The following is a 27904-nucleotide window of genomic DNA, read 5'->3' on the forward strand; positions in this document are numbered from 1 at the left end:
TCAGAGGGTGGCATTCAACTGCTCATGAGCAGACCCACTGGAAATAATGGACATCATGAAGGCCCAATCTGCACAATACATTTATAGCACTCTTATTACACATCCTACGGGACCGCCTCTCCTGGTATGTCCCACGGAGGACCTTACAGTCTTCAAATAAAAACATCTTGGAGGTCCCAGGGCACAAGGAGGTTAGGCTGGCCTCAACCAGAGCCAGGACTTTTTCAGCTGTGGGTCCGATCTGGTGGAACACTCTGTCACAAGAGACTAGGGCCCTGTGGGACTTGACATCTTTTCTCAGGGCCTGCAAGACAGAGCTGTTCCACCAGGCCTTTGGCCAAGGCACAGCCTGACCCCCTCCTTTGGTAATCCTCACAGAACTCTAGCCCAATGGTTGCCATTAATTTGATTTGAACTGATTTTATAATGAATTGATTTTACAATGCTGTATTATTTTACTGTTGTTAGCTGCACTGAGCCTGGCTTCGGCTGGGGAGGGCGGGATATAAATTAAATTATTATTATTATTATTATTAATTATTATTATTACATTGCATTTAGGCAGAGACTGGCCCAGGGTCACCCAGTGAGACTCACGGCCAAGTGAGGATTCACAGCCTGGTCTCTCAGGTCCTGGTCAGGCACTCTAACCAGACTCCAACTTTGCACCACACCGACTCTCCACTTTAAAAGGCAATTGTTTCCTCCAAAGAATCTTGGGAGCTGTAGTTTGTTAAAGGTGCCAGGCGTAATTTGGGGACTCCTGTTTCCCTCCCAGAGCTACAATTCTCAGGCTTGTTGAACAATCATCTTCTCTTCCCAGGGAACTCTTGGAAACTGTAGTTCGGGGGGGGGGGGGAATGAAGGTCCTTCCTAACTCTCAGCATGCTGAACTAGTTCCCTGAACTCTCTGGGAGAAGCCACGGCTGTTTAAAGTGGTACGATACTGCTCTAAATGTATATAATGCAGAGGGGGTCTAAGTTAGGTCTGTTAATTTCAGTGTGCCTGCTCCAAGTAAAATTTAACCAGATGCCTCCCAGAGAATATTATACTTCTCCATCCAGCAACCAGGCAGAATTATCACAGTTCGATCACACATGCCACTGGAATTAGGAGGCTGCGCCTATCATTGGCTCCACCTATCAATGCATCTAGCTCCGCCTACTGTGAGCCTCCCCACCCCCACCCCACCCAGCTGGATCCTGTTGCTTACCATTCATTAAAGTGCCGGTGAACATTAGTCCACTGGAAGCAGAAAGATGGCCGGTGACCGTTGTCACTTGTGGAGGAGGAGTCGTCAAGCGCCCTGCGCTGGAAGAGAAGAGAGTCAGTCTCTCCTTGCGAGTGTTACAGCGAGCCACCTCAATGCGGACTAGGGGAGTGAAGCGACGAGATGGGCGCTGTGCATTCACCACTTCGAAGTTCCAAGTTGCAGCGCAACTGGGCTTATTTTCATGAGGTTGGAGAGAGCGTGGGAGCCTTACAATTCACTTGCATATTTTAATTAAACATTAGGAAGAACTTTCTGAGGTTAAGAACTGTTCAAACAGCGGACTGGAACTACAGTGGTACCTCGGGTTACTGGTACCTCGGGTTACAGACGCTTCAGGTTACAGACTCCGCTAACCCAGAAATATTACCTCGGGTTAAGAACTTTGCTTCAAGATGAGAACAGAAATCATGCAGCGGCAGCAGCAGGAGGCCCCATTAGCTAAAGTGGTGCTTCAGGTTAAGAACAGTTTCAGGTTAAGAACAGACCTCCAGAACGAATTAAGTACTTAACCCGAGGTACCACTGTACCTCAGAAGCTGGTGGACTCTCTTGGAGGTTTTAAAACAGAGACAGGATGGTCTTCTGTCAGGGATTATTTAGCTGCGATTCCTGCATTGCAGGGGACCCTGACAACTCTACCATTCTGAGAAATCTTCCAAACATGCCCCAAGTCACCCTTCCCCTGGCGCCCTCCAATCCCAGCTAACTGTGTATAAGATGGCAGCCTCAAGTCACTGAGGTCCAGCTCCGAGGGCCTTCTGGCAGTTCCCTCCCTTCGAGAAGTGAGGTTAGAGGGAACCAGGCAGAGGGCCTTCTCGGTGGTGGCGCCTGCCCTGTGGAACACCCTCCCATCAGATGTCAAGGAAATAAACAACTATATGACATTTAGAAGACATCTGAAGGCAGCCCTGTTAAGGGAAGTTTTTAATGATTGATGTTTTAATTTATTTTTAGTCTTTGGTTGGAAGCCGCCCAGAGTGGCTTGGGAAACCCAACCAGATGGACAGGGTAGAAATAATATATTTATTATTATTAATTATTATTAATTTGTCCCCCCTCCTGCTCCAAGGAAGTAACCCGCATGCTTTTAAGAACTACTATATGAGAATCTTTTTTTAAAAAATCGATTTGCTGCCTTAAGAATGCTGCGTTACACCAACAGGAAACTTTCCTGGTGGCTTTTGCAGATATCAGACTGTATATCCTTAGCAGATTTCTGCTGCAAAAGAAAAAAAGAATTTACAGGAACTTTTCTCCCGCAGCTGAACTCTTAACAGAGACGTGTTTGGATTCACAACTTCAGCTCCACTTCTGGCATCCATCCTCTTCACCCCAAATTGCCTTTCCCATGTCCACACATGCAGTGCTTACTCATAATTGGTACAGTTAATCCTCTCCATGAAAGGGCTCCTGCTGTAGAGATCGGACCGGGTGGAGGGTGGCCTGTAGACCAGGCTACTAGAATACTCTACCATTGCGCCACAGATCTGCAAGAATAAAAAACTGATACGTTAGCATCCAGATAATGGATGCTCAGCCAAAGTCCACATTCACACCATACCTTGAAAGCAGCATCATACCACTTTAAGCAATCGTGGCTTCCCCTAAAAATTCTGGGAGCTGTAGTTCATGAAGGGTGCCAAGAGTTGCTAGGAGACCCCACCTCCCCCCAAATTCCCCTCTCAGAGCTACAATAGCTAGAATGGCTTTCAGCTCAACCTCTCTTCCCAGGGAACTCGGTGAATTGTAGTTCTGCGAGGGGGAATAGGGGGTCTCTTCACAACTCCCAGCACCCTTAATAAACTACAGCTCCCAAAATTCTTTAGGGGAAGCAATGACTATTTAAAGTGGAAATGTGATGCTTAAACGTATGGCATGAAAGAGAAGTCAGTTGTCGAAATTTCTGACTTTGCATCTAGATATATAAATTTATTTTAATGCAGCCCATTTTGTAATTTTTAGGTATGCAATTGTTTTAAACTGTTTAATATAGGTTATTGTATTGCAAATCAATGCCTCGTGGAAAGTAATTCAAAGATGAAATAAATGATAATTCCCTGTTTAGGGAAGTTTGTAATGTTTGATGTCTTATCGCGTTTTTAATATTCCACTGGAAACCCAGCCAGATGGGTGGGGTACAAATAATAAATTATTATTTATTATTGTTGTTCTTATACAACAATATGCATATGCAAAATTTATTACTCAAATGTTCGCCCTTCGAGGCCCTCCCCCCCCATTTCCTCTTTTTGGCAATGCATAGACGACAGGCTTTTACTATGGAAGTAATATACAATGGTACCTTCGGTTACATGTGCTTCAGGTTACAGACTCCGCTAACCCAGAAATAGTACCTCAGGTTAAGAACTTTGCTTCAGGATGAGAACAGAAATTGTGCGGTGGCGGCGCGGCAGCAGCAGCGGGAGGCCCCATTAGCTAAAATGGTGCTTCGGGTTAAGAACAGTTTCAGGTTAAGAACGGACCTCCGGAACAAATTAAGTACTTAGCCTGAGGTACCACTGTGCCTACCTTGAAATGGGAGCCCGCTTCAGTTCCTGAGACACAGAGAAGCTTCAGAGCATTTCTCTCCAAACCTCAATGAGGAACAGTCCTGCAGTTCACTCAATGGAGGCTGGTCCATTAGGACAAAGGGGGCTTTGCCCCACCAACCTCAGTCTGTCCTCAGCCAGCTCCCACCAGCCTGCCTTCTTGCTCACAGCTAGTCCCAGAGGCTGACTTGGAGTTCCCCTTCCGCCTCCTTATTCTCAGTGCTGCCTTTTTAGAATTCACGAGGGAAAAGGAGGAGAAGGAGCACAAAACAAGAATTTGTTAACTCATTCTGACATTGGCTTTGGTGCCACCTACTGTTGGGCTCCCTACCTTCCGCCCTACGAGCAACATTCTTCAGCCGCCTCCTGAGTGACCAGCAAGTCACCACAGCAGCCTGCAAAATCCTGGCCCCTCAGAACACTCACCAGCCGTGCAAAGCCACATTCCTTAAAGTGGTACTGGAAGTGGAAGAAGCCCTGCCGGTTGTCCTCAAAGGAAGGGGAGCAGCGGCCGAGGTGCAGATATTGCGGTTCCAGCCTGAGACCTGTGTCCCAAGGGTCCATCTTGACCACTAAATGGATGCTGGTCCTGTTGCATTTATAGGGCATGGAAGTTGCAGGTACTGCAGGGGGAGGGAGAAGAGTCAGAGCCGACAGATACCTAAAAGGCTTGTAATCACAGGCAGATTGTAGGAAGGAGCTGGGCCTCTACGCCGCTACTCTTAACCACAGTTCCTTGTTGCATCAGTGCTAACCACAGTGAAGGCTGATGAGACTCCTCCTCCTAACTGCCGGAAACAGCCCCAGACCCTGGTTTCAAGCCTTGGCTAAGAGAAGAGGCAAGGAACCTTTTTCAGAACGAGGGCCACATTTCCTCGTAGATACCCTTCTGGGGGCCATATGCCAGTAGTGGGCAAGTGTGGAGGCAAAAGTGAGTGGGGCAATTGATGCGGATGTTACCTTTGTGCAGTAATTTAACTTCTACACACACTTGCATACCCGCCTCTGGGCAAGCAAGGGGCATTACTGGTGTTCAAGGACAAATTCCAGCCGCGCAAGAACCACTCAAGGAGGGTACAAAGCAGGGCCAGTGAAGGGGTGTGGCCTGGTAAGAGTTCCAAGGGCCAGACAGAGAGGTTTGGAGAGCCAGATCTGGGCCCCGAGTCTAAGGTTCCTCTCATCTGGTTAAGGCTGGCAGGAAAAATTTGAGCCAGAGAATAAACAAAGCACACAATCCCATAGGGCTCCTTATTTTGTAATGTGCACCCCACCCCAAAAAATGTGGATGTTGCTTTTCAAATACAGTGGTACCTCAGGTTACATACGCTTCAGGTTACAGACTCTGCTAACCCAGAAATAGTGCTTCAGGTTAAGAACTTTGCTTCAGGATGAGAACAGAAATCGTGCAGCGGCAGCGGTGGGAGGCCCCATTAGCTAAAGTGGTGCTGAGAACGGGTTAAGAACAGTTTCAGGTTAAGTATGGACCTCTGGAATGAATTAAGTACTTAACCTGAGGTACCACTGTATTGGTTTATAGATTTTAGGTAAGCTGCCCTGTGTACTTTTGTAGATAGGGTATAAATGCAATAGTAATGCCATAACGATATTTTGAAATGCAGGAACGAAACAGGTCTAGATGCAAGGCTAGGAGAGGGGCAGTTCTGGGTTCAAGTGCCTTCTCAGCCCACATTGGCCACTGGAGGGCCTCAGCCCTATTGTTTTCAACATAAGCCTCCCTCAGAGTCTTGTAGAGGGCAGAGAGTAAGAAGAGATACCCATGGTCACCCCCTCAAGCCTCAAAACCCACAGCAAAGGAGATGCAAGCCCAGCAGCCCTTCCCAATGCAAGGAGAGAAATGCAATTTGCAGGAGAAAAGATGATGCAATTTACCACTCTGAGCAGCAGCAGAAGCAACCACCAAACTCCAGGCAAATGCCACCAAGCTCCTCTTCTGCAACCGCATATTGACGCTCTCGGCTTCCAGTTCAGAAAGAAGGTAGACACCAGCCTTTCAGCTTACTCTGAAGCACCTGTTTATACCTGCTCCCACCTTCTGGGGGCGGCTTGAGCTACTTTCCCAGGGCACAGGTGCTGAGGATTCCTTTTGATCAGCCTCCCTCTCCATCAGGAAGGGAGCAACCTTCCCCAGAGGTAATCGCTGAAGACACTGGTGATAAAAGGGCATCTGAGCTCTTCTGTTGGCGGAGTGTTTGTGTGTGCAAAAGCTGGATGCCACCCCATCAAACGGTTAGTCTTAGTCTATGTACAGGCTTAAAATGCAGCTAACTTTTTCCAATTCAGCCGGATTTGGGTTTGGGGAGGAATGCATCAAAATGTAGCACATTTCATTTAAAACAACAAAACACATCTAGGATTGATGTGGATTGTGGTTAATCGTGTGGACATACCATTTCCCAAACCGGTGGAGGGAGCACACCAGATGTAAAATGTTGTTTCCCCCTCCACAATCACTTTTCTTATTGCAAACAGCCCGTTTTGGGTCTGTTCTGCTAGAAAAGCACTGTTGAGTTTTATCACCATGTACCTGCTTTAATGGGGGTGGGCTGGGAACATGTATCTACCCAAAGGGGTGAGAGAGATGCAACCTGTTAAAGGGAAGGACGACCCAATGGTTACAGCAATGGCATTATCTGTTTTATTTATTATAAACTTCCTTGTCCACTCTTCAGCATAAGGTCCCAATGTAATATATACAGTTATTACAAAAAGAGATAAAACTATTGCAATGATAAAAGCAAGTAAAACTGGGCAATATACTTTCAGCCCATACAGAGCTGTTTAGAATCACCAGCTTTTTCCACCAGCCACTGTAACTGTGTCTTTAGCAATAGTCTGATGTGCAGATGTTAGCAGCTGATGACACTTATCTCCGTGTGGGTCATCTAACAATATTCACAGCACAACAGCAGCATTAAAAGCACAGAGCAAACTTCGTGCTCTCCCCCCCCCGCCTGGTCAGTTGGCAACTCTAGCAGTGGTGAAAGGCTGGTTTGAATTTCTGGGTGGTGTACAAAACACCCCCGTAAGCTATCATCTTGGAGAAGCTTCACTCCCAGATAGATTATTGTGTTCTCAAGGAAAACTGAGGGGTTGTGTAGGTGCCAGAGGCCCAGACCTGTGTAAAAGCCTTGCTCTTTAATTCTGCATGTGTGGTAAGTAGCAAGGAGCCTGCAGTTACTCTCTGAGGAGAGAAAGGCTCTCTACATGTGCTCAGAGGTGCTTTTAATTCTCATTTCATACTTAACTGCAAACATATGCAAATACAGGCCTTTATACAGATGAGGAGTCGTGGCGGAGGACTCAGCTGGTCAACACATTTTATGTACCACTGAGTTCTGCAGACTTTGAATCCTAATAAAGCCACCATTGTAAGTGCACTAACTTGAGAGTAAGCTGCCTGGAACACAGCAGGAATGACTTCTGGGTGGAAAGGCTTGCGATCATATGGCATGCATTAGGACTGTCACCTGGGCCTTTGCATATTTTATACGGGCTTTTGAATCTTAATGTACAGAAGAACATCCTGTGCTTTAAATGTGTGTTGGATGATGTGTTTTAAATATATGAATGGGGTGGATCCACTCTCCCCATTGATCCACCCCCTTGACCCAGCAGTCTCTGCTCATCCTCCTCTGCTGCTCAGAGCCAGCGCAATGCAATTTGGTGCCTGAGGCAGAAAATTCAAATGGACCTCCCCTAAGCAACTGGGGTTGCTTCTCAACAAATTGTTTATCGAGCGTTCAACCTGATTTACTTGCAAAAAGTTTGCAGCAAGATTATGTTGGCTAGTTATGAAACATTTGTTTTGATTTGTGCATGGGGAGGTTAGATGATGGTACAGCAAGCAAATATTGTCCTGCACTTTGCAGTGCCTTTCCCCATTGCCTTCCTTAGCACAACACATTCGTTTTGATGGGTGGGGCGAAGAGACAGGTTGATTGTGGAAGAGCACCAATTCAACATCAGTTGTGCACCCTGAAATCGCCAGTATGTGATTGAATCCCACCCCCCAAATGAAAAATTGCCTGTTAGTGTCCTGATTCTCATGGGACACAGTTGTCCATTGGGAGGTTCTCCTGTGATGATGTCTCTAGATAGGCTCTGCTGAGCTCCAGAAACACTGCTCTGCAATTCCTTCGCTAGCTGGTGTCACATAGGCTGCCTCATACCGAGTCAGTTCATTGGTCCATCCTGCTCAGTATTGTCTACACTGACTGGCAGCAGCTCTCCAAGGTTTCAGACAGGACCGCTGAGCCATGGTCCTTCGCCACCCCCACCCCCCAACCCACCCCAGCTCACGCCACCACTACAAGTGGGGAAAAAGGAATCAAGAGTCTGAACAGCTCAAAGACCTTTGTATTATAAACAGCCTTACATTATAATTATTTTACAAAATTATAGTGATTTTTAAAATTTCTCATCTTTACAAGTGGAGAACATTAGACATCTATACTGAGTTAATGGTGTGTGTTTGTAGGTATATATACACAGAGAGAGCGAGAGAGAGCTGTGATGGAACCGACAGGAAGTGATGCTGTTCTGAACTATTGTTATCAGTCACAGTAGGACCAGCAGTAGCCAACAGGGTGCCCTTGAGTTACTGGTCTACAACTCCCATCATCCCTAACGGTTGCTGGCTGCAGGTGCTGGTAGCAGCTGAAGTTCAATGGCTTCTGGAGGGCCCCACCTTGGCTGTCCCTGAAGTCATACATGGGGCAAAGGGGGGAGCCCCAAAAGGATCTCCCTCACCGTACCCTTCTGAGTACACTCCCCACATTTTGGTTGCCTTTTAGCACCACCCAGTTCCTAAGCAACTCCTTTGTGGTGGAAATACTCACTTGTGCACATTTAAAGCACATGACTTCTCCCAAAGAATTCTGGGAACTGGACGTTGTTAAGGGTGCTGGGAACTACGAAGGGTAATCTACAGCTCCCAGAATTCTTTGGGGGAAGCCATGTGCTTTAAATGTATGGTGTGTTGGCAGACGCCTCTCCTGGGTTTGGTTTTGTTTTTTTGTTGCAGTGAGAAGCAGCAACTGGGAAGCCTCCTCCCTCCCACCATTCCTCTCTCGCATTTTGAGTAGAGCCCTCCCTGTAAGCACACTAGTCCTCATCAGATCCCGTTGCTTGTCAGGGCTGACACCTCCTCTTTGAGGAGAGAAACTCCAGGACCCTCCAACCAGCGAGGACATTAGCTCTGGCAGGGACGGTGGAAGTTTGGAGGAAGACAGCAAGCGACATTCTGCATCCTGTGGACCAACCCCACAGAGGTGTCTGGAAAATGGCTCTGCTGGGCGATGAAGATGATGACAAGGGTCACATCCACACATCATACATTGAAATCACAGCGCTTTCTCAAAAGAATCCTGGAAACGGTAGTTTGTTCAGGGGGCTGGGAATAATGGCTCCGTTATAGGTAAACTATGGTCCCCAGGATTCTTTGGGGGAAGCCGTGTGCTTGCAATGTGTGGTGTGTACACAGCCGGAGTCCCAGGCCTCCATAATCGCAGAAAGAGGTACATCGGCACAGATTGGGTTTGTCTAGGTAGTGTTCCAGGGTGGAGAATTCAACCTGAGTTGATGAGGAGCACTCAGTCTGAAATGACTCAGCTCCCAAGGACCTTTAACTGACACTGTAAACACACCATACATTTAAAGCACATGGCTCCCCCCCCTCAAGAATCATGGGAACTGTAGTTTGTTAAGGGCGCTGGGAATTGTAGCTCTATAGGGGAGAAACTACTTCTTTGCAGGAAGCCATGTGCTTTAAATGTTGAACGTGCTTTGTATGTATGGCGTGCAGTCCTGAGGTCTTCCAGCTATACGTCAAGAGGGTCTATAGTTTTATGTTCCCCAAGAGCCTTTGCTCACGTGAGGCTGAGGGTTTAGGGCGACATGGCACTTTTGGGTTGGTCACCTTCGCACCATACATTTAAAGCGTTATGATACTATTTTAAACAGGCATGGCTTCACCCAAAGAATTCTAGGAGTTGATAGGAGACCCCCTATTCCCAATTCCAGAGCCACAGTTCTCAGCATGGTTTAACAATAAATCGTTCTTCAAAGAGAGCTCTGGAAATTGTAGTTTTGCAAGGAGGAATAGGGGTCTCCTAACAGGGCCTTCAACAAACTACAGCTGCCAGAATTACCTGGGGAAAGCCATGACTGTTTAAAGTAGTAGCATAGCACTTTAAATGTATGGTGGGAATGTGGCCTTTTTCTTTGTTGCTTACTGTGCTTTGAGTGTCTTGGGTTGGCGATGGCAGCGGATGGAGAGCATTTCAACCCTCATGCCATTTGCTCAGCTACATACTTAGTGGTGCCTTCTGTCCTAATAGCCCCATTGCTGAAGCTGCTTTAAAAAAAACAATACAACCCACCCACCACCCACTTCTTGCAAACTGCTAAGCAATTTTTTAAAAGTGTTTTTATGAGCAAAAGAGAAGGAGCATAAGCAGATGAAACCAACCACACACACACACACACAGAGAGAGAGAGAGAGAGAGAGAGAGAGAGAGAGATGGCAAGAACAGCCTTTGCTGGCAAACCCGAGTCCCAGTTTTACTGGGCATTTTATTGTATACCTCCAAAGCAGCTATTTGTAAGCACCAGAATGTGATTAAAAGAGGGATCTGCTAAGGACATGGCTGATCTTTCCCCACCTATAGAGGATTAAGAAAGTCGAAGGTGCCCTTGATGGTTCTCCTAGAACTAAAAGGAAAGGAAGTGTGTCAATTCTGGTATTAATGTACTCTGTACAGCAGCCTTTGCCTACCCTGGGCCCTCCTGATGTTCTTTCTGCACTACAACTCCTATCAGCCCCAGACAGTGGTTGCCGTCTGGGGCTGATGGGAGCTGTGGTGCCAAACCTCTGGAGGGCCCCAGGTGGGCAAAGGCTGCTGTCCAGTCTATCGCTGCCAGGTGAGTCAGTGCAATCCACAGTTTCTTGTTGCCTCTCACGCATTGTGGCTTGCGCAATCCTGAAACAGAGGCAGATTTCAGTGCACAAAGGAACACACTCGATCATCCCCCCCACGGAGCAAAAGACACTGGGCTGTTTCAGTCTTAGGAGTGCACTGCCAACAACACGCAGGGGTGAAACGCCACCTTTGTGTTAGAGCTTAACTTGCGTGTGCAATTAACATACACAAACACACACACTCATTCACAGTTAATCTGTTCGCAGTAATGTTTCAGTCCCCCGCATGGACAATATCTACACTACACATGCATAGCAGTTGGCTATTGATTTAACTGCTGAGGGTGACCACCCTGGGAGCTCTCTCTCCTACAGTGAGGATGCTAACCAGGGTCTCTGCCTCCCTCTCACAGAATTACAGTGCCCTGGATTCTCAGGGGAATTACTATTTAACGTGGGGTTAGCCAACGTGGTGCCCTCCAGATGTTGTTGGGTTCCATCGTCCCCCATCAGAATTTCCCTATCAGCCCAACCACATCTGGAGGCAAGGTGTTGGCTACCCCTGATTTAACTAGTTTTAAGTCCGTTGTATAGATATGCCCATAGACAGACGTCCACTATTTGCGTCTTCGCGCACATGTTCAGAAACGTGCTGCCCATCCAGCACATCCTTTGTCCATCCCTGCAGATGTGAGCCAATTACACGTGCGTTGACTTCCCTTCTTTAGAAAGGAGCATCTGTCAATACATGCAAATGCATACATGTGTGAATAGCCACACAAGCACAAACAAGCAGCCACTTCCCCCAAGTTTCTCCCAACCAGGAGGACACAGGAAGCAGGGTGGTGGCAGCTCATCCATCACTGTTCACAGCAGTTTGAAACGAGAGTCAAGAGGAAGAAAATCAGAGCTCTAAAGAGTTAGCAAAATGCTGCAAATTGGCAGAGGTGTCCTGATGCCCTTGTCTGCGGCTGCTTGCTCTGCTCTCAGCTGAAACAGTGGGCCCGGCTCAAGTGTTTGGACTCTGCATGGCACCCAGGGGTGGTGGGGGCCCATCTACTTCAGCCCTTGCCTGTGCTGCAACATCCCCCTCCTGGCACAGCCTGGGCCCCAATGGATGATTTGATAGTGCCTTCCCTTGGCCTTGGCCATTCCTCTCCTTTGAACCGCTCAAGCTTGCTGTCCCTTTTCATTCTGAGGCTAGTTCAAGCATTGGCTGGTGGCAAGCAGGAGCCGTATCTGACCAGCTAAGGTAAAGTAGAAGTGTGGGTAGGGGGGCGGATGGTTGGGAGGACCAAAATGAAAGCACCTGGTTGTTCTCTTGGACGGGGCACATGTTTGTCAGGAGCAGGGATTGTGCGGCCCCCCTACCACTTGAGGAACTCGCGCACCCAGCTCCACAGCTTGGTGACCCAGATGTTGGCCCCCAGGTCCGTCAGGTACTGGATCTCAGGGGTTAGCATCTTGCGGCAGAGCTTCCGGTGCTTCTTGTTGATCCTCTTTTTCAGATTGTAGCCCAGGATGGTCTTTTTGCCAAACGGCTGCCACGGTTGCATGCCAGATTCCTGGATGGCGCTGGCGTCCACCGGGCGGCCCCCGTCAATGCAGATGTTCTTCATCTTCTCATTCTCTTCCTGAAGCCTGGCCACGTCCCTGGCCATCCTCTCACGCCCGTAGGCTTCCACCTTGCGCCAGAAGGTGGCATTGAAGTAGTGGTAGAGTTTGGCGTCTATGAGATTCCAGGCTGTGGCCTTCTGGTAGAGCTCGTCCGTCAGCCTGGAGATGCTGGAATCATTCCGGGCATTGAGCTTGAAGTAGATGATGTCTTCCAGCTCCCAGCAGAGCAAGTCCTTCAGAAGCACCAATGACTCGTCAAAGTACTCTACCAGCATGACCAGGTGGAAACGCTCGTCCACTTCACGGATGTACTGTTCAACTAGAGGGCTGTTGGCATTCATGCCACTGTCATAGCCCAAGTCGAAGAAGAGGAGATTCTGGAGGTAATTTGCACCAAATCCATTGGGATCATAGTAACGCCAAGGGTCCTGAAGGAATTCGGCCAGCTTATCATCGTCTGACAACTTCCAGGTCATGGGAATGAGGCGCCCAAAATAGTGGAAGGAGGACTCAAAGAGGTAGGCGGGGTCCCGCAGCACGGTGACAAAGATGGTGTCGGCTGGTAGCAGCTTGCGCACTTCCTCATAATGGAAGCGCATGTGGTTGCAGATGATGTTGAAACACATGCCAGGCTGGTAGTCCTGCACTTGACTCCGCTCAAAGAAGGAGGGGTAGTAGAAGTCGTTGCGTCCGCTGGGAAAGGCGAACTTCAGGCGGTGCTTCTCCCCAAAGCGAAAGAGGATGTTGATTATGGTGCTGCTGGCTGTCTTGTGGGTCTTCAGGAACATGATGTCCAGCTTGGGATGACACTTCTGTGGACTGTGGCTACCGTTGGCCAAAGCCAGCAGCCGAGCCTGGGAAGGGTAGGAAGAGCACGAGTAGGGGATTGGGACCCTAAGGGGAAAGCAAGGTAGTCAATGAGGATCTCTCCAGGAATGCATGAGGAGCTCTCCTTGACTGCACTATGCTTGGCAAAGGTCCCAGACCTTCCTCTAGCTTCCAGTTTCCACTGGACATTCATTTTCAGGAGTTGAATGTGGTTTGCTAGAGGAGGTAACTGATTGCCAATGTGTTCTGGGCCCAGTTCAAGATGCTCTTAATAGTATTTAAATCCCTAAATCACCTAGGCCACAAATATCTGAAAGACCATCTCCATCACTACCAAGATCTTTGTGTGTTAAGATCTGCAGAGATAGTTCTGCCACCCTCCAAAGTGCAGAGAATGGTGGCCCAGGAGAGGACTTTCTCTGTGGTGGTCCCTGAATTGTGGAACTCCCTCCCCACAGAGGTGCATCTGGTATCTTCATCAAACAGTTTTCACCATATACTCAAGATACACCTCTTTACCATGACCTCCGACCCCTGAAATATATTGTTTTAAGTTTGTGGGGGGCAAGACTCCCCTAAAATCTCTGGATTAAGTAAAGGGGTTAGCATTTAAGCAAACCCCTAATTCCTGGCTTTAGTAAATGTTGGAATTTAATCAGTGGATTTAACATTGAACCTTTCTGAGACCTGAAGGTGTAGGGCAGTATAATTTTTTTTATAAATAACAACAACAACAGCAACAACAACAATTCAACAGTGTAAAAATACAGGCTGGACTTGTTTTCCTGACCAGGGAAAGGCCTGGGTATGGGCAATTATGGAGCAAAGGCAGAGCCATTAACCCATAAAGAAAGCCATCAACAAGGCAGGAGACCTTGAGCTCTAGGTATTTAGCAAAAGTCAATCATAGAGTTGGAAGGGGGAAGTTTCCAGGGTTACAGTGAGTGAAGATATACCATATAATGAAGGAGGGGTTCCTCCTTCAGCTGTGTGTTGGTGGGCAGAGATGAAAGGGGTTTAGGATTTCCAAGTGGATGACTTAACCAAACACAGGAAAAAGTGCCATTTTGGCAAGCAGTTTGGCAAAGAGAGGAAGTGGGGTCTGAGCTTTATGTGAGCTGGCTGTGACAAAGAGACACAGAGAACATGGCTGATTTCTCTGCTTGCAAACCCAACTCTGCTATGCCTATGAGAGACGTATAGGGGCCCTTTTGGGGTGCTAATGCTCTGAACCCCTCCATAGTAGGCTCAGGTTGTATATATGTGTAAATAAACCATATATCATAAAAACACTACAGACTCCACTGTGCCTCCTTATTCTAAAAGGAAACACAGACCTTAGTAAGTGTGCCTGGTACCCTAGAATCTCTGAGTGGCGCGAGAGAGATACATGCTCACCACATTTTCTTAACTGTAGTTTGCTAAAAAAATGGGAGGTGCAGAGGGCCTTGGTGGGCACCGAGGGGTGACCGAGGGTGCTTTGAGGCTACAGACGCCACATTGGAGATTCCAGAGGGACATATTCACCAGTGGCAGAGTGGACTGTACCAGTACAGTGCTTTCCAACATTAACCCTCCCACACACAAAACCCGGTTCCTTGAAAACAGAAAGATAGCATATCAAGGATAACATTTCTTGCCCAGCCCCCACATATGTCAAGTTTTCTACTTGCAGGGAATTATCCTGCATGCCCCCAAAAGAAAGAAAACAGATCCCCCCCTCCACCTGCCGCCTGAAGTGGTACAGTCCATTCTACCACATCAGGGCTCAATCCCTTCACTCTCCTTCGTGCATCTATTCTGTTCTGAGAGCCTTTCTGTGGAAGCAGAACAGACTGTGGTTCCACTCATGGTCTCTTGGTCCACACGTCTTCTCCTATGCGCACCAGACTCACTTACTCTGTCATGCTGACTTGTAAGGGTGGGACGGCATAGGAGTATAGCAGCAGCATGAAGCTGGTTAGGAGAGTCCCCAGGACGAGGCCCTTACACATGGACTTCCAGTTCTTCCCCTGATGCACCATCGCGATCACCTGAAAAGGAAAACAGAAAAAGGGCAGTGAATTCATGGGCAGATTACTAGAAGCAAGAACACAAGAAGCTCTTTGCATATGGCCCTCAGAACTCACCCCAGACCACACCCTTCACTGGTACTGCTTTGAACCTCGAGTGTTTTATTTACCTGCCTGGAAGGTGTCTCTGAGCTAAAGATCCCCTCACACCTTATATACCCAACTGATTGCTGAGGGTTTCCTGTAGATACCATCTTAGCAGGAAGTCCATTCCATACAATGTAGGTGTGGCGGCGGCTGCCCCCCTTTGGTATTCTCTCCCTCCCGTCTCTGTTGCCTCTTCGGCACCTGCTGAACACCTTCCTCTTGAACTTGCAGGTACTGAAGTGGGAGGGAGAAGAGTCAGAGCCAACAGATACCAAAGAGGCTTGTAATCACAGGCAGATTGCTTAACTATAGTTCCCTAATCCCTGGTTCAAGCCTTGGTTAATTAAGAGAAGAGGCAAGGAACCTTTTTCAGAACGAGGGCCACATTCCCTCGTAGATATAATAATAATATTATAATAATTTATCATTTATTCTGCCCATCTGGCTGAGTTTCCTCAGCCACTCTGGGCGGCTCCCAATCAAGTGTTAAAAACAAGACAGCATTAAATATTAAAAACTTCCCTGCCTTCAGGGCTGCCTTCAGGGCTGCCTTCAGATGTCTTTTAAAGATAGGATAGATGCTTATTTCCTTGACATCTGATGGGAGGGCGTTCCACAGGGCAGGCGCCACTACTGAGAAGGCTCTCTGTCTGGTTCCCTGTAACCTCACTTCTTGCAATTAGGGAACCGCCAGAAGGCCCTCGGTGCTGGACCTCAGTGTCCGGGCTGAACGATGGGGGTGGAGACGCTCCTTCAGGTGTACAGGACCGAGGCTGTTTAGGGCTTTAAAGGTCAGCACCACATGCCAGTGGTGGGCAAGTGTGGAGGCAAAAGTGAGTGGGGCAATTGATGCAGATGTTACCTTTGTGCAGTAATTTAACTTCTACACACACTTGCATACCCGCCTCTGGGCAAGCAAGGGGCATTACTGGTGTTCAAGGACAAATTCCAGCCGCGCAATAACCACTCAAGGAGGGTACAAAGCAGGGCCAGTGAAGGGGTGTGGCCTGGTAAGAGTTCCAAGGGCCAGACAGAGAGGTTTGGAGAGCCAGATCTGGCCCCTGAGTCTAAGGTTCCTCTCATCTGGTTAAGGCTAGCAGGAGAAATTTGAGCCAGAGAATAAACAAAGCACACAATCCCATAGGGCTCCTTATTTTGTAATGCGCTCCCCCCCAAAAAAATCCTACACACACACACACACACACACACACACAAAACACAGACATACACCCCTCCTCCCTCTAGTCTATCCTAACAATTTGCTCAGCAACCTCCTTGCTAGCAGTGAGCAAAGATGAAACATGAAAAGGCTACAGCACCTGCCTGCTGTCCGCAGGAGGAGTCTGCTGAAATCAGACCTCAGAGTTGCTCCAGGAGCTTCAGTGGCTGGATGGAGCAAATGCCTGGTCCTTTCTGAGGCTGAGAGAATGCCTGAGCACCCGGTGTGTGAGTGTCTGCAATGCAGCAGCATTGTCCTCTGTGTCCGGCCAAGGAGACATACTTCCTCGGGCCTTGCAGTGGCAGAGCTGGCAATGGGCACGGCAGGCAGGCAGACAGGCAGGCAGAGTTTTGGGAGAGAGTGCAAATGGGTTGCTCCCTGGTTGGCAGCCAGGAAGGTCTGGTTGAAGGAGCCCTGGGTATCCAACCAGCCTTCCTCAACCTGCTGCCCTCCCTGTGTTTATATTTTTACCCCCTGCCAGTTTAAAGGGCCTTAAGTTGTTAATTAGCCAAAGGCCTGGGGGAAGAGAATTATTATTATTTGCCTGGCAACTAAAGATACAGTTGGGTGCCTTCCCTTCTCTGCCAAGCAAGAGTGCATGGGATTCCAGGCCCTCACCCAGGGTTTGTGCTTCTTTGGCAGAGACCGTTGTAGCTTTAAGAAATGTGATTTATTCACATATGACACCTTCAGTTTGCATGGGGGTGTAATAAAAAAAATTAAGGTCTTATGTATATAATAAATGTTCATAAATGTACCAACCAAGCACGTACATAGATATGTGGATCACATGTCTGGAACAGCACAGGAAGACCGCCCTGAAACCATTTTGACTCCCAAACTAACCAAATGTTTTCTCTGCAAGGAGGGAGGGGGTGAGGGAACCTTCCCATTGTCTCAGGAATGGGGTAATCACAATATCAAAGGAATGGCCAGACTACCAGGAAAGGCAATCAGATAAGGCATTATCAGATAACCTGGCAAACAAGAAAAACAACAACATTCAAATTTCTGTTGTAGACCGCCTTTTCTGTGATGTAGGTATGATGTATCTGGGGGGTAGTCTTGGGCTACACCCCTTCTGTGATCTATGTATGAGGTTTCTGGGGGTGGTCTTGGACTCCAGGGCGGGCAATTTAAAATGTCTAAATAAGGGCAGGTGTGATAGGAATTTTGAGGTCTTAGATATATGTTAAATGTTCATAAGTGTACCAACCAAGCACATACATAGATCAGCACAGGAAGACCGACCTCGGAAGACCTCGGAAGCACAGGAAGACCGACCTGAAACCATTTTTATTCCCAAACTGACCAAATGTTTTCCCTGCAAGGAGGGAGGTGGGGTCAGGAAGCTTTCCCATTGTCTCAGGAATTGAGTAATCAGCATTTTAATGGGTGACAGACTATTAGGAAAGGCAATCAGAAAAGGTAATCAGATAACCTGGCAAACAGGAAAAACAACATTCACATTTCTGTTTTTGACCGCCTTTTCTGTGATGCATGTATGATGTTTCTGGGGGGTGGTCTTGATCTACAGGGTGGCAATTTCAAAAGTCTATATAAGGCCTTGCGGCCATTGTTCTGGGTTCCTCCTCCCTCCATCTTGTGGTGAGTGAGGACCCTGTTGCAACAGATCAATAAAGATCAGGCTTACTAGCTGCTTTGCTTCTCAATATTCTCTGGTTGGCCTCTGTTATTTTCTCCTACCAATAGGGAACCTATGTAAGGACTCTATATGGGCTCTTGGATACCCCATAAGGGGAAAAGGGCAGATTTTTGTTTACAACAGTACTACTGGCTAATCCCTTCAGGTGTCACCTAACAAAGGAATTTTCCTCATTTTATCAACACGTTGATTGACTAGGATTAAAGACTGGTACACACTTAGAACATTTACCTAGGTTTACTCTTCACATGCTAATCACTGATGTTCAGAAGTGGGTACACACATTCCAGTACACATGGATCTTAATTACATTCTCAGACTTTGAGAATGTAATAATAATAATAATTGTTTAAGAATTTTAAGGTCATATCTATCTATCTATCTATCTATCTATATTAGATGTTCATAAATTTACCAAGCAAACACATACAAATATGTAAACCACGTCTGAAACCCACAGAAAAGTCCTGAAACCATTTTCTTCCTCCCAAAATGACCTCAAATATTTCTCTGAAAAGTCGAAGGAAATCAGAAATCTCCCCATTGTCTCTTTCACAAATCCTGTATTAAGGGCACATTTAAGCTATCAATAGGGTGTGAGCCTGTGAGCCGTGACCTGCATTTAGGAATTGAGTAGGTATCCTAACAAGAGTGGCCAGGATGCCCAGGTAATCCAGTCAGGTAACCTGGCTGACAGAAAGAAACAACACACCCAGATTTCCGCCCCCTCTCTGATGTATTAAGGGGTGGCTCTTGGGCCACAGCCCTTCTGTGATGTATGTATGATGTTTCTAGGGGTGGTCTTGGACTCCAGGACGGGCAATTTAAAATGTCTATATAAGGGCTTGTGCGCATGGCTCGGGGTCCCTCCCCCCCTTCCTGTGTGTGTGTGGGGAGCACCCAGTTGCAACAGCTTTAATAAAGATCAGACTTACTAGCTGCTTTGCTTCTCAATATTCTCTGGTTGGTCTCTGTTATTTTCTCCGACCGATAGAGAACCTACAAAAGGACTCTATATGGGCTCTTGGTTACCCCATAAGGGAAAGGGAGCAGTTTTATCTCATAACATCATCATCAATCATCATCATCTACTTATACAATGCCCATCTGGGTGTGTTTCCCCAGCCAGATTAATATCTATGTGTAATTAAAATCCATATTAGTGTATTTTTGGTCTGGATAAGATACAAGGACTTATTGGAAAATAAAACTCCAAGGTGGCTGTCACCGATGGAAGGAAAAGCTCTGAAAAAGCTCAATATGGAGGCCAAATGGCCGAAATATTGGGAAATTTTGGAACAAGACGGAGATAGACTGAAATTGCAGAGTTTTGAGAAATTAAAAAACAAAGTGCAAGATTGGCTTCATTATTATCAGATAATGGAGGCATATAAGTTGGATAAGAAAATTGGTTTCCAGGTGGAAAAATCAAATTTAGAAACAGAACTATTAGAACCCAAAACTAAGATTTTGTCAAAGATGTATAACTTGCTGTTGAAATGGAATACTCAGGATGAAATGGTGAAATCTGCTATGATTAAATGGGCACAAGATGTTGGACATAACATAATGATGGCTGACTGGGAACAGTTATGGACCACAGGTATGAAGTTTACAGCATGTAATGCCTTAAGAGAGAATATTATGAAAATGATATACAGGTGGTACATGACCCCAGTCAAGCTTGCAAAAATTTATCATTTGCCCGATAACAAATGTTGGAAATGTAAAGAAACTGAAGGTACATTCTTTCACCTTTGGTGGACATGATATACAATGAATTGAAAAAAGTATTTAAATATACCTTCTTGAAAAAACCAGAGGCCTTTCTCCTGGGCATAGTCGGTCAATTGGTGCCAAAGAAGGATAGAACTTTTTTCATGTATGCCACAACAGCAGCAAAAATACTCATTGCAAAGTATTGGAAGACACAAGATCTACCCACTTTGGAAGAATGGCAGATGAAGTTGATGGACTATATGGAACTGGCAGAAATGACTGGCAGAATCCGAGACCAGGGAGAAGAGTTGGTGGAAGAAGATTGGAAGAAGTTCAAAGATTATCTACAGAAATATTGTAAAATTAATGAATGTTAGAATGATGTTGGATAGAAATTAAGTGGTTTCCAGCTGTAATGCTTTAAGGGAATATGAAAAATGGGCTGTTAAGAGGTAAAAATCTAACGTTACTATTTTAAGACCAAAGATTAGGACAAATAAAGAGGGTAAGGATTTGCTGAACCAACAAACTGAACTGGAATACAAAAAAGGGAGGTATGAGGAGGTCCGGGAAACAAGCTAAGGAAAAATAAGCAATGGAAAAATTGAGTGGTTTTTAATCATTTTTATTTTGTATTTTTTTTTCTTTTTCATTTGTTATTGTAATATTTAAAAAAAATCTTAATAAATATCTTATATATAAAAAAAGAGAACCTACAAAAGGACTCTATATGGGCTCTTGGTTACCCCATAAGGGAAAGGGAGCAGTTTTATCTCATAACATCATCATCATCATCATCATCATCTACTTATACAATGCCTATCTGGGTGTGTTTCCCCAGCCAGATTAATATCTATGTGTAATTAAAAGCCGCCATATTAGTGTATTTTTGGTCTTTGTGGAAGCCGCCCAGAGTGACTGGGGAAACCCAGCCAGATGGGCAGGATACAAATAAATTATTATTATTATTATTATTAAGATCCACAGTCTTTACACATAATCACTATTTAAACAGATCAAACTCCTTGCATAATACACAGCACATCTCAGTTACAACATACAAGTTTTAACTAAATCCTAATATTTACTTAACCTAAACATTCAGCACCACAGATCTATTACAACACATAATGAAGGTGCCAGGCAAGGCTTCCTGGGAATGGCATTCCACAATTTGGGGGGGGGGGGCTGCAGAAAAGGCTTGTTCTCATGTTGCAACCCTCCAGAACTCTTGCGGAAGAGGCACACAAAGAAGGGCCTCAGATGATGATCGCAGGGTCCGGGTTGGTTCATATGGGGAGAGGCAGTCCTTGAGGTATTGGGTCCTGAGCCCTTTAAGGCTTTATAGCTCAAAACCAACACTTTTAATTGGGCCAGGAAACTAATTGGCAGCCAGTGTAGTCAGGCTGAGATTGGCGTTATATGCTTCAACTGTCTTGCCCCAGTCAGCAGCCTGGCCACTGAATTCTGCACCACTGACGTTTCCAAGGCAACCCCAAGTATAAGGTGTTGCTGTAGTCCACCGAGGTTAAAGCAGCTAAAGCAGTTAACCAGTTATACTCTAGTCTAGAATATGCCTTCTAGCCAAGTCTAACTTTGGGGACTACAACTTCTGTCAGCCTCAGACTTTGCTCCCATCAGCCTTAGCTTCATACAGCCATGTTGGCTGGAGGGGGGACTGATGGGAGCTGTAGTTCAACACATCTGGAGAGCAGAAGGTTGGCGAAGGCTGGCTTCCTTAATGTTGACTGAGTCATAGCAAGGCAAATATTAGTTCTTTCATGGGGTGGGTAGGTGTCCGGCAGCTCATTTGCCATGAGCAGGTAGCCATCATAGGTTGAGGCTGTCATACACACACAATCTTCCCTCTCTGTTCTGGGGTTCTGGGCTGAGTGAAGTTCACTGTTCCTGTTTGATTCCCCACTGTTTCAGTGACTGCCTCTGCCCTTGCCCTCGTTGACAAAGAGACTGCCAAAGCGGTCTGAGTCCTTTCACCCTCCCCACCCAAAACATCTGGAGGGCATCAGGGTGGCAAAGGCTGGGGTAATGGAAGGAACTTCTGCATGGAACACTTTTTATATGCAGTTTCTAATTGGAGTTTGTGGTCTATTTCACCAGCTCGGCTCTCAAAAGGATCTCTTAGATGGAGGTCTAGTCTTGCTACCCCAAAACTCTTGAGGGTGATGACAGGGCACTTGGCTCAAATGCTAGAGACTCAACCCCTTGCACAACCACCAAATGGCCAAAAGGAGGGTTGCAGCTCAGTGGTAGAGCATCTGCTTTGCATGCAGAAGGTCCAAAAATCCAATCCCCAGCAGCATCTCCAGGTAGGGCCGAAAGAGAATGAAACCCTGGAGAACTGCTGCCTGTCAGGGTAGGCAATAATGAGCTACCTGGTCTGATTCAGTAGAAGGCAACTTCCTATGCCCCTATTTAAATCAGCTCTTTATTCAGAAGCATGAGGACTAGGATCTTACTTTTAGAATAAAATTTAAGATTCTAACTGATGCAAAAGATAGAGGGGGGTTTGCCCTGCCGGACTTAAGACTCTATTATGAATCGGCGGCTTTCTGCTGGTTGAAACATTGGCTACTTCTTGAGAATACAGACATTTTGGATCTAGAAGGGTTTGACAATAGATTTGGCTGGCATGCATATATATGGTATGATAAGGTAAAACTGCATAAAGGTTTCAAAAACCATATTGTTAGGAAAGTATTATATAATGTTTGGATGCGGTATAAAGATTTATTGGAAAGTAAAACTCCCAGGTGGTTGTCACCAATGGAAGCTAAAGAGGTGAAAAAACTTAATATGGAGTCTAAATGGCCAAAATACTGTGAAATTTTAGAACAAGATGGGGAAAAAGTTAAATTACAGAGTTATGAGAAATTAAAGTCCAAAGTGCGAGATTGGTTGCACTACCTTCAGATAAACGAGACATTTAAACAGGACAGGAAAATAGGTTTCCAGATGGAGAGGTCAAAATTAGAAACAGAACTGTTAGAACCCAATACTAAGAACCTGTCGAGAATGTATAACCTGCTGTTGAAATGGAACACACAGGATGAAACGGTGAAATCAGCTATGATAAAATGGGCACAAGATATTGGTCATAACATTATGTTTGCTGACTGGGAACAGCTGTGGACCACCGGTATTAAATTTACGGCATGTAATGCCTTAAGAGAAAACATTATGAAAATGATGTATAGGTGGTACATGACCCCAGTCAAGCTTGCAAAAATTTATCATCTGCCCAATAACAAATGTTGGAAATGTAATGAGACTGAAGGTACTTTTTATCACCTTTGGTGGACCTGCCCGAGGATAAAAGCTTTTTGGGAAATGATCTATAATGAAATTAAGAAGGTTCTTAAATGGACCTTCCCTAAAAAACCTGAGGCTTTTCTCCTGGGCATCGTCGGCCAATTGGTGAGAAGGAAGGACAGGACGTTTTTTATGTATGCGACCACAGCAGCAAGGATTCTTCTAGCAAAGTATTGGAAGACACAACAACTACCCACACTGGAAGAATGGCAGACGAAGGTGATCGACTACATGGGACTGGCGGAGTTGACTGGCAGAATCCGTGACCAGGGGAAAGAGACAGTGGAAGAAGACTGGAAGAAATTCAAAGTTTATCTTAGAACTTGTTGTAAAATTCAGGAATGTTAAAATGTCAAGGGGTTGGGAAACAGAGAATTGCAGCTGTAATTAATAATATTAGAAGAACTTAAAAGAAATTGAATTGAATAATTAGTTGACTGAGGAGTTGCTGAACAAATATAAAACAAGGATGCAGAAAAGGGGAGGTATGGGGAAGTCCGGAAAGTAAGGTTTATGAAAAAATGGTTATGAAATTATACATGTTTATATGTTTGTATGTCTGTGTATTGTGTATTGTTTGTTTTTTTTATTTTGTGTTTGGAAAATTAATAAAAATTTATTTAAAAAAAAAAAAAGGATCTTACTTTATTTTTACAGCAAGGGCTGTAGATCAATCCCCAGCAGCTCCAGGTCGGGCTGGAAATGCCCCCTGCCTGAAACCATGGAAAGCCACTGCCAGTCAGCATAGAGAGGCACTGAGCCTGTATGTATGCCATACATTTAAAGCATATAACCCCCCCCCCACACACACACATTCCAGTTCCCAGGACTCCTTGGGAGGTGTTCAATATGCCGACATGGTATAAGGCACCTTCCTACATTCCATTTTTCATCCCTCACCTTTTCTTCAAAAATACATTTTAATTGCCCCACATCATTAAAGAACAGATAGATATATAAGACAAATAAATGGTTACAACAAAATGATCAAAATCTATACATCAAAACAAAACCCGACAAGGAAGACAATCTAAACCAGCATCATGCGTGTAAATAAAATCAATCCATCAGCTAATTATTACCGGCTTTTTGAGAGAGACAATCTAAGGAGGACAGAGCTTTTTGTTTGCCTTGGCGTCCTCGGAAAGTCCAGGGAGAGTGAGGGAGAAAAGATCTCTTTGTTACTTATTTCACCTTTTCCAGCTAGAGAGTAGGAGCCTGCGAGAGATGGCGACACAAAAGCACCCACCAGCAAAGTTATCCAGCTGAGACAGAAAAGGTCAGATGAGAGATTTCTGACATTTCTGAAACTAGAGGGGGAAAGAGAGCACATTCATCCAGAGAGATAAGACTACCCACTTATCCACACTTACCTTCTGCCTTACACTGTCTAGGCACAAGTCTGTGATTTAAAGCTCTTTGTTCCGCCCCGGAGCTTTCCCCAGAAAAACACGCTCTTAAAAGCTGAAGTGCAATAATTAGCCATTTGGTTTCTCTTGGATTGCTGTTTGCTCTGATTCAGCAGTAAAGGAATGGTTTCCCGGGGTGAAGAAAAGAACACTTGGTTATGGAGCTGTACATTCTTGGAAATCGTGGAGGAAAGGCAAGTGTGGGTAAGCCCTACGTTGGCTATTTCATGTGCTTCCATTCTAATCTGTTGGAGGGGAGGTTAAATGATGCAGCATCACAGCAAGTGTCACCCCCCCCCCCCCCCGGTTTCCCAGTCCATTTTCATGTCACTTTCCTGGTTGCAAAAAGCCTGATCTTTCGCTACAAGTCCAGTTCAAGGGTAAAAACATTTAGTGGCACTTTGCTAGAGGCTAGCAAATATATTGCGACCTCTGTTCGACGGTCGGATGCTGCCAGCTGGAAAAAGGCTTTTATCATATGAGGTCCAGTTAACCAAATTGGAGTGGGGGCGGCAGCGTGTGCTTGTGGGATAGCAGCTGGCAACTGATTAGGTTTCCGTTTAGGCATTAACATGCACCTGGAGCTGCCCTGAAAGTGAAGGTATCCAGCTGAAGCCAACGCTTTTTTTCTCCATTATGCTGGCAAGAGCCCCAATTATTGGTCCGGTCATGTAAAAAGGAGTCAAAGGTTTCTAGGGCATATGCAGAATGGCAGCTAAGAACGGAGAGAACTGTTCATTTCGGTAAACTGGGTTCTCATTTTTCCAGCCTGACATGCAGTTCTCCACCTTTCTACAGCAATCTCCATTTAAAAAAAAATTTTTTTTAAATTCCTCATGACAATTTGTCAGCATTTTACTGCAAATGCCTAAGAATTTAAGAATGCTGCTGAGTGGAGCCAAAGGAGGCCCATATACAGTAGGAGACTCAGGGTTGTGGGTTTGAGCCCCATGCTAGGCAAAAAGTTTCCTGCACTGCAGGGAGTTGGACTAGATTACCCTCGTGGTCCCATCCAACTCTACAATTCTATTATTCTAGTCCAGCATCTATTCTAGTTTTTGCAGTAGCCAATCAGCGGCAAGCCCACAAGCAGGACCCAAGCATTTAAAGCCCCTCCCCCAATTCTGGAAACTGTAGTTTACACCTCACGGGGTTACAATTCCCAATGCCTTTAAACTACAACTCCCAGGGGTTTTGGGGGGGGGGCAATGTACTTTAACTGTGTGTACATAGCCGATGCCAATGACCAAATTAAGAACATAAAAAGAGCCTGCTATAGTCCCAAGAGCTCAACAGCTTTCCTTTCGCACACACTTTTGCTAAGTGTAAACAGTGGGATTATACAAACTCAGAGACATTTACAGTAATCCAAAGACCCTTACAGCTCCAGAAATGATAATCTCTTGATTATCCTTATGCAGAAGGTCCCAAGTTCATTGCGGTCCAGCACCAAGGGCCTTCTGGTGGTTCCCTCCCTGCAAGAAGTGCAAATTCAGTAGGTTCTCCTTTTAATATGAACTGAATAAAATTTCTCCCACAATCAAACTAAACTTCTTGCCAAGGTTGCAACCCATCAATTGCCCTTCTTGGTAGTGGTGCCCTCCCATCAGATGTCAAGGAAATAAACAACTATCTGACTTTTAGAAGACATCTGAAGGCAAGGTTTAGGGAGGTCTAGGGAGGTTTTTAATGTTTGATGTTTTATCGTGTTTTTAATATTCTGTTGGGAGCCGCCCAGAGCGGCTGGGGAAACCCAGCCAGACGGGCAGGGTATAATTAATAATTACCGTATTTTTCGCTCTATAAGATGCCCCAGACAATAAGACGCACCTAGTTTTTGGAGGAGGAAAACAATAAAAAAATATTCTGAATCTCAGAAGCCAGAACAGCAAGAGGAATCGCTGCACAGTGAAAGCAGCAATCCCTCTTGCTGTTCTGGCTTCTGGGATAGCTGCGCAGCCTGCATTCGCTCCATAAGAAGCACACACATTTCCCCTTACTTTTTAGGAGGGAAAAAGTGAGTCTGATAGAGCAAAAAATACGGTATTTCCTGCCAAAATAATTGCAAATTCTTCAGTGACTCAAAAGCATTCAGATTTGGCATATGAGCTGTGTGCAAATTTATTGAACAGCATCCGAATTTTGAATGTTACTGTGCATATACAAACTCCCAAGAATGGGCTTACTTCCAACAGCACCCTCTCCATATCAGTCTGAAGTTGTGGGCACACTATACATTTAAAGTACACATAAAGCACATCCTCTACCCCCCCAAAAAATCCAGAGAACTGTAGTTTATCCCTTACAGAGCTACAATTCCCAGCACCCTTAATAAACTACAGTTCCTGGGGTGTACTTGAAATGTATGGCATGCATATGACAGAAGCTAGGGTTGAGGGATAGATGCATGGTGCTAGCTGGCTGCATTATGTAGCTGAGATTCTCATCTCAATGAATAATGAATGGAAATTGTAAATAGATCCTGAACTGGGTAACAAGACTCCCTTATTCTTTCCTGACATTCAACACTGCATCGCAGTATCTTTATGTTGACCTTTCCCTTGGAGGCTGATCCACAGAAAGAACTGGGAACCTGATACAAACTGGAGGGGAAAGAAAGAGAGAGAGGTTGCGGAGCAGAGGAGGGAGGTCCAGCCTCTGCCTGGTTTGGCACACAGGAGACCACCTAGAGCATGGGTAGGCAAACTAAGGCCCGGGGGCCGGATCAGGCCGAACTGCCTTCTAAATCTGGCCCACGGACGGTCCGGGAATCAGCGTGTTTTTACATGAGTAGAATGTGTCCTTTTATTTAAAATGTACCTCTGGGTTATTTGTGGGCCATAGGAATTCGTTCATTCTCCCCCCCCCCCAAAAAAATATATAGTCCGGCCCCCTACAAGGTCTGAGGGACAGTGGACCGGCCCCCTGCTGAAAACGTTTGCTGACCCCTGACCTAGAGCTTTGTGGCACCTCCAGTTTGGCTGCCTTTCTTCATATATTATTTCATGCCACCCAGTGGCAGATCATAAGGTACCACTGCCTGGGGTAGGCGCATGGAGTGTGCCCCTGAGGGGGGGGGAGGGGGCAGAGGGAGCCCACCGAGGCTCTCATCACAAAGCGGGATGCGGGTGCACTTGTACACCGCAGCCCAGTGGAGGAGAGGGGTGGCAACGCTGCCACCATCTCTCCTCCACT

The 27904-nt window shown here is 45.9% G+C and overlaps 3 protein-coding genes across 24 annotated transcripts in view; 1 reads left to right on the plus strand and 2 right to left on the minus strand.

The window, feature by feature from the left end:
• The window catches only part of CCDC157 (coiled-coil domain containing 157), a 129872-nt gene extending 124675 nt beyond the window's left edge, over nucleotides 1–5197 (plus strand). The window contains exon 10 of the mRNA XM_080986274.1: nucleotides 5139–5197. Within this exon, the coding sequence (XP_080842400.1) occupies nucleotides 5139–5182 (44 nt within the window). The 3' untranslated portion in view covers nucleotides 5183–5197. The remainder of the gene's footprint in view (nucleotides 1–5138) is intronic.
• LOC308465897 (uncharacterized protein) overlaps nucleotides 1–6272 on the minus strand; it is a 28409-nt gene extending 22137 nt beyond the window's left edge. Inside the window, exons 1-4 of one of the 4 annotated variants that reach the window (XM_080986276.1) lie at nucleotides 5713–6272; nucleotides 4249–4445; nucleotides 2645–2760; nucleotides 1215–1312 (exon numbers count right to left, since the gene is read on the minus strand). In XM_080986276.1, coding sequence (XP_080842402.1) covers nucleotides 1215–1312; nucleotides 2645–2760; nucleotides 4249–4445; nucleotides 5713–5785 — 484 coding nt within the window. In that variant the 5' untranslated portion in view covers nucleotides 5786–6272. Of the gene's footprint in view, nucleotides 1–1214; nucleotides 1313–2644; nucleotides 2761–3802; nucleotides 4058–4248; nucleotides 4446–4782; nucleotides 5164–5712 lie in introns of those variants that run through there. The other 3 variants (XM_080986277.1, XM_080986278.1, XM_080986279.1) reach the window with 3 other exon arrangements.
• Nucleotides 6273–8179: 1907 nt separating this feature from the next.
• GAL3ST1 (galactose-3-O-sulfotransferase 1) overlaps nucleotides 8180–27904 on the minus strand; it is a 35658-nt gene continuing 15933 nt past the window's right edge. For 10 of the 19 annotated variants that reach the window (XM_080986340.1, XM_080986334.1, XM_080986333.1 and 7 more), the window contains 2 exons: nucleotides 15107–15240; nucleotides 8180–13273 (listed from right to left, as the gene is read on the minus strand). In XM_080986340.1, the coding sequence (XP_080842466.1) occupies nucleotides 12130–13273; nucleotides 15107–15240 (1278 nt within the window). In that variant the 3' untranslated portion in view covers nucleotides 8180–12129. Of the gene's footprint in view, nucleotides 13274–15106; nucleotides 15241–15389; nucleotides 15601–16685; nucleotides 19431–24382; nucleotides 24611–24673; nucleotides 26067–26091; nucleotides 26488–27904 lie in introns of those variants that run through there. The other 9 variants (XM_080986338.1, XM_080986327.1, XM_080986330.1 and 6 more) reach the window with 7 other exon arrangements.

Source organism: Podarcis pityusensis, assembly GCF_964106645.2.
Source record: "Podarcis pityusensis genome assembly, chromosome: 16".
Classification (NCBI taxonomy): Eukaryota; Metazoa; Chordata; class Lepidosauria; order Squamata; family Lacertidae; genus Podarcis; species Podarcis pityusensis.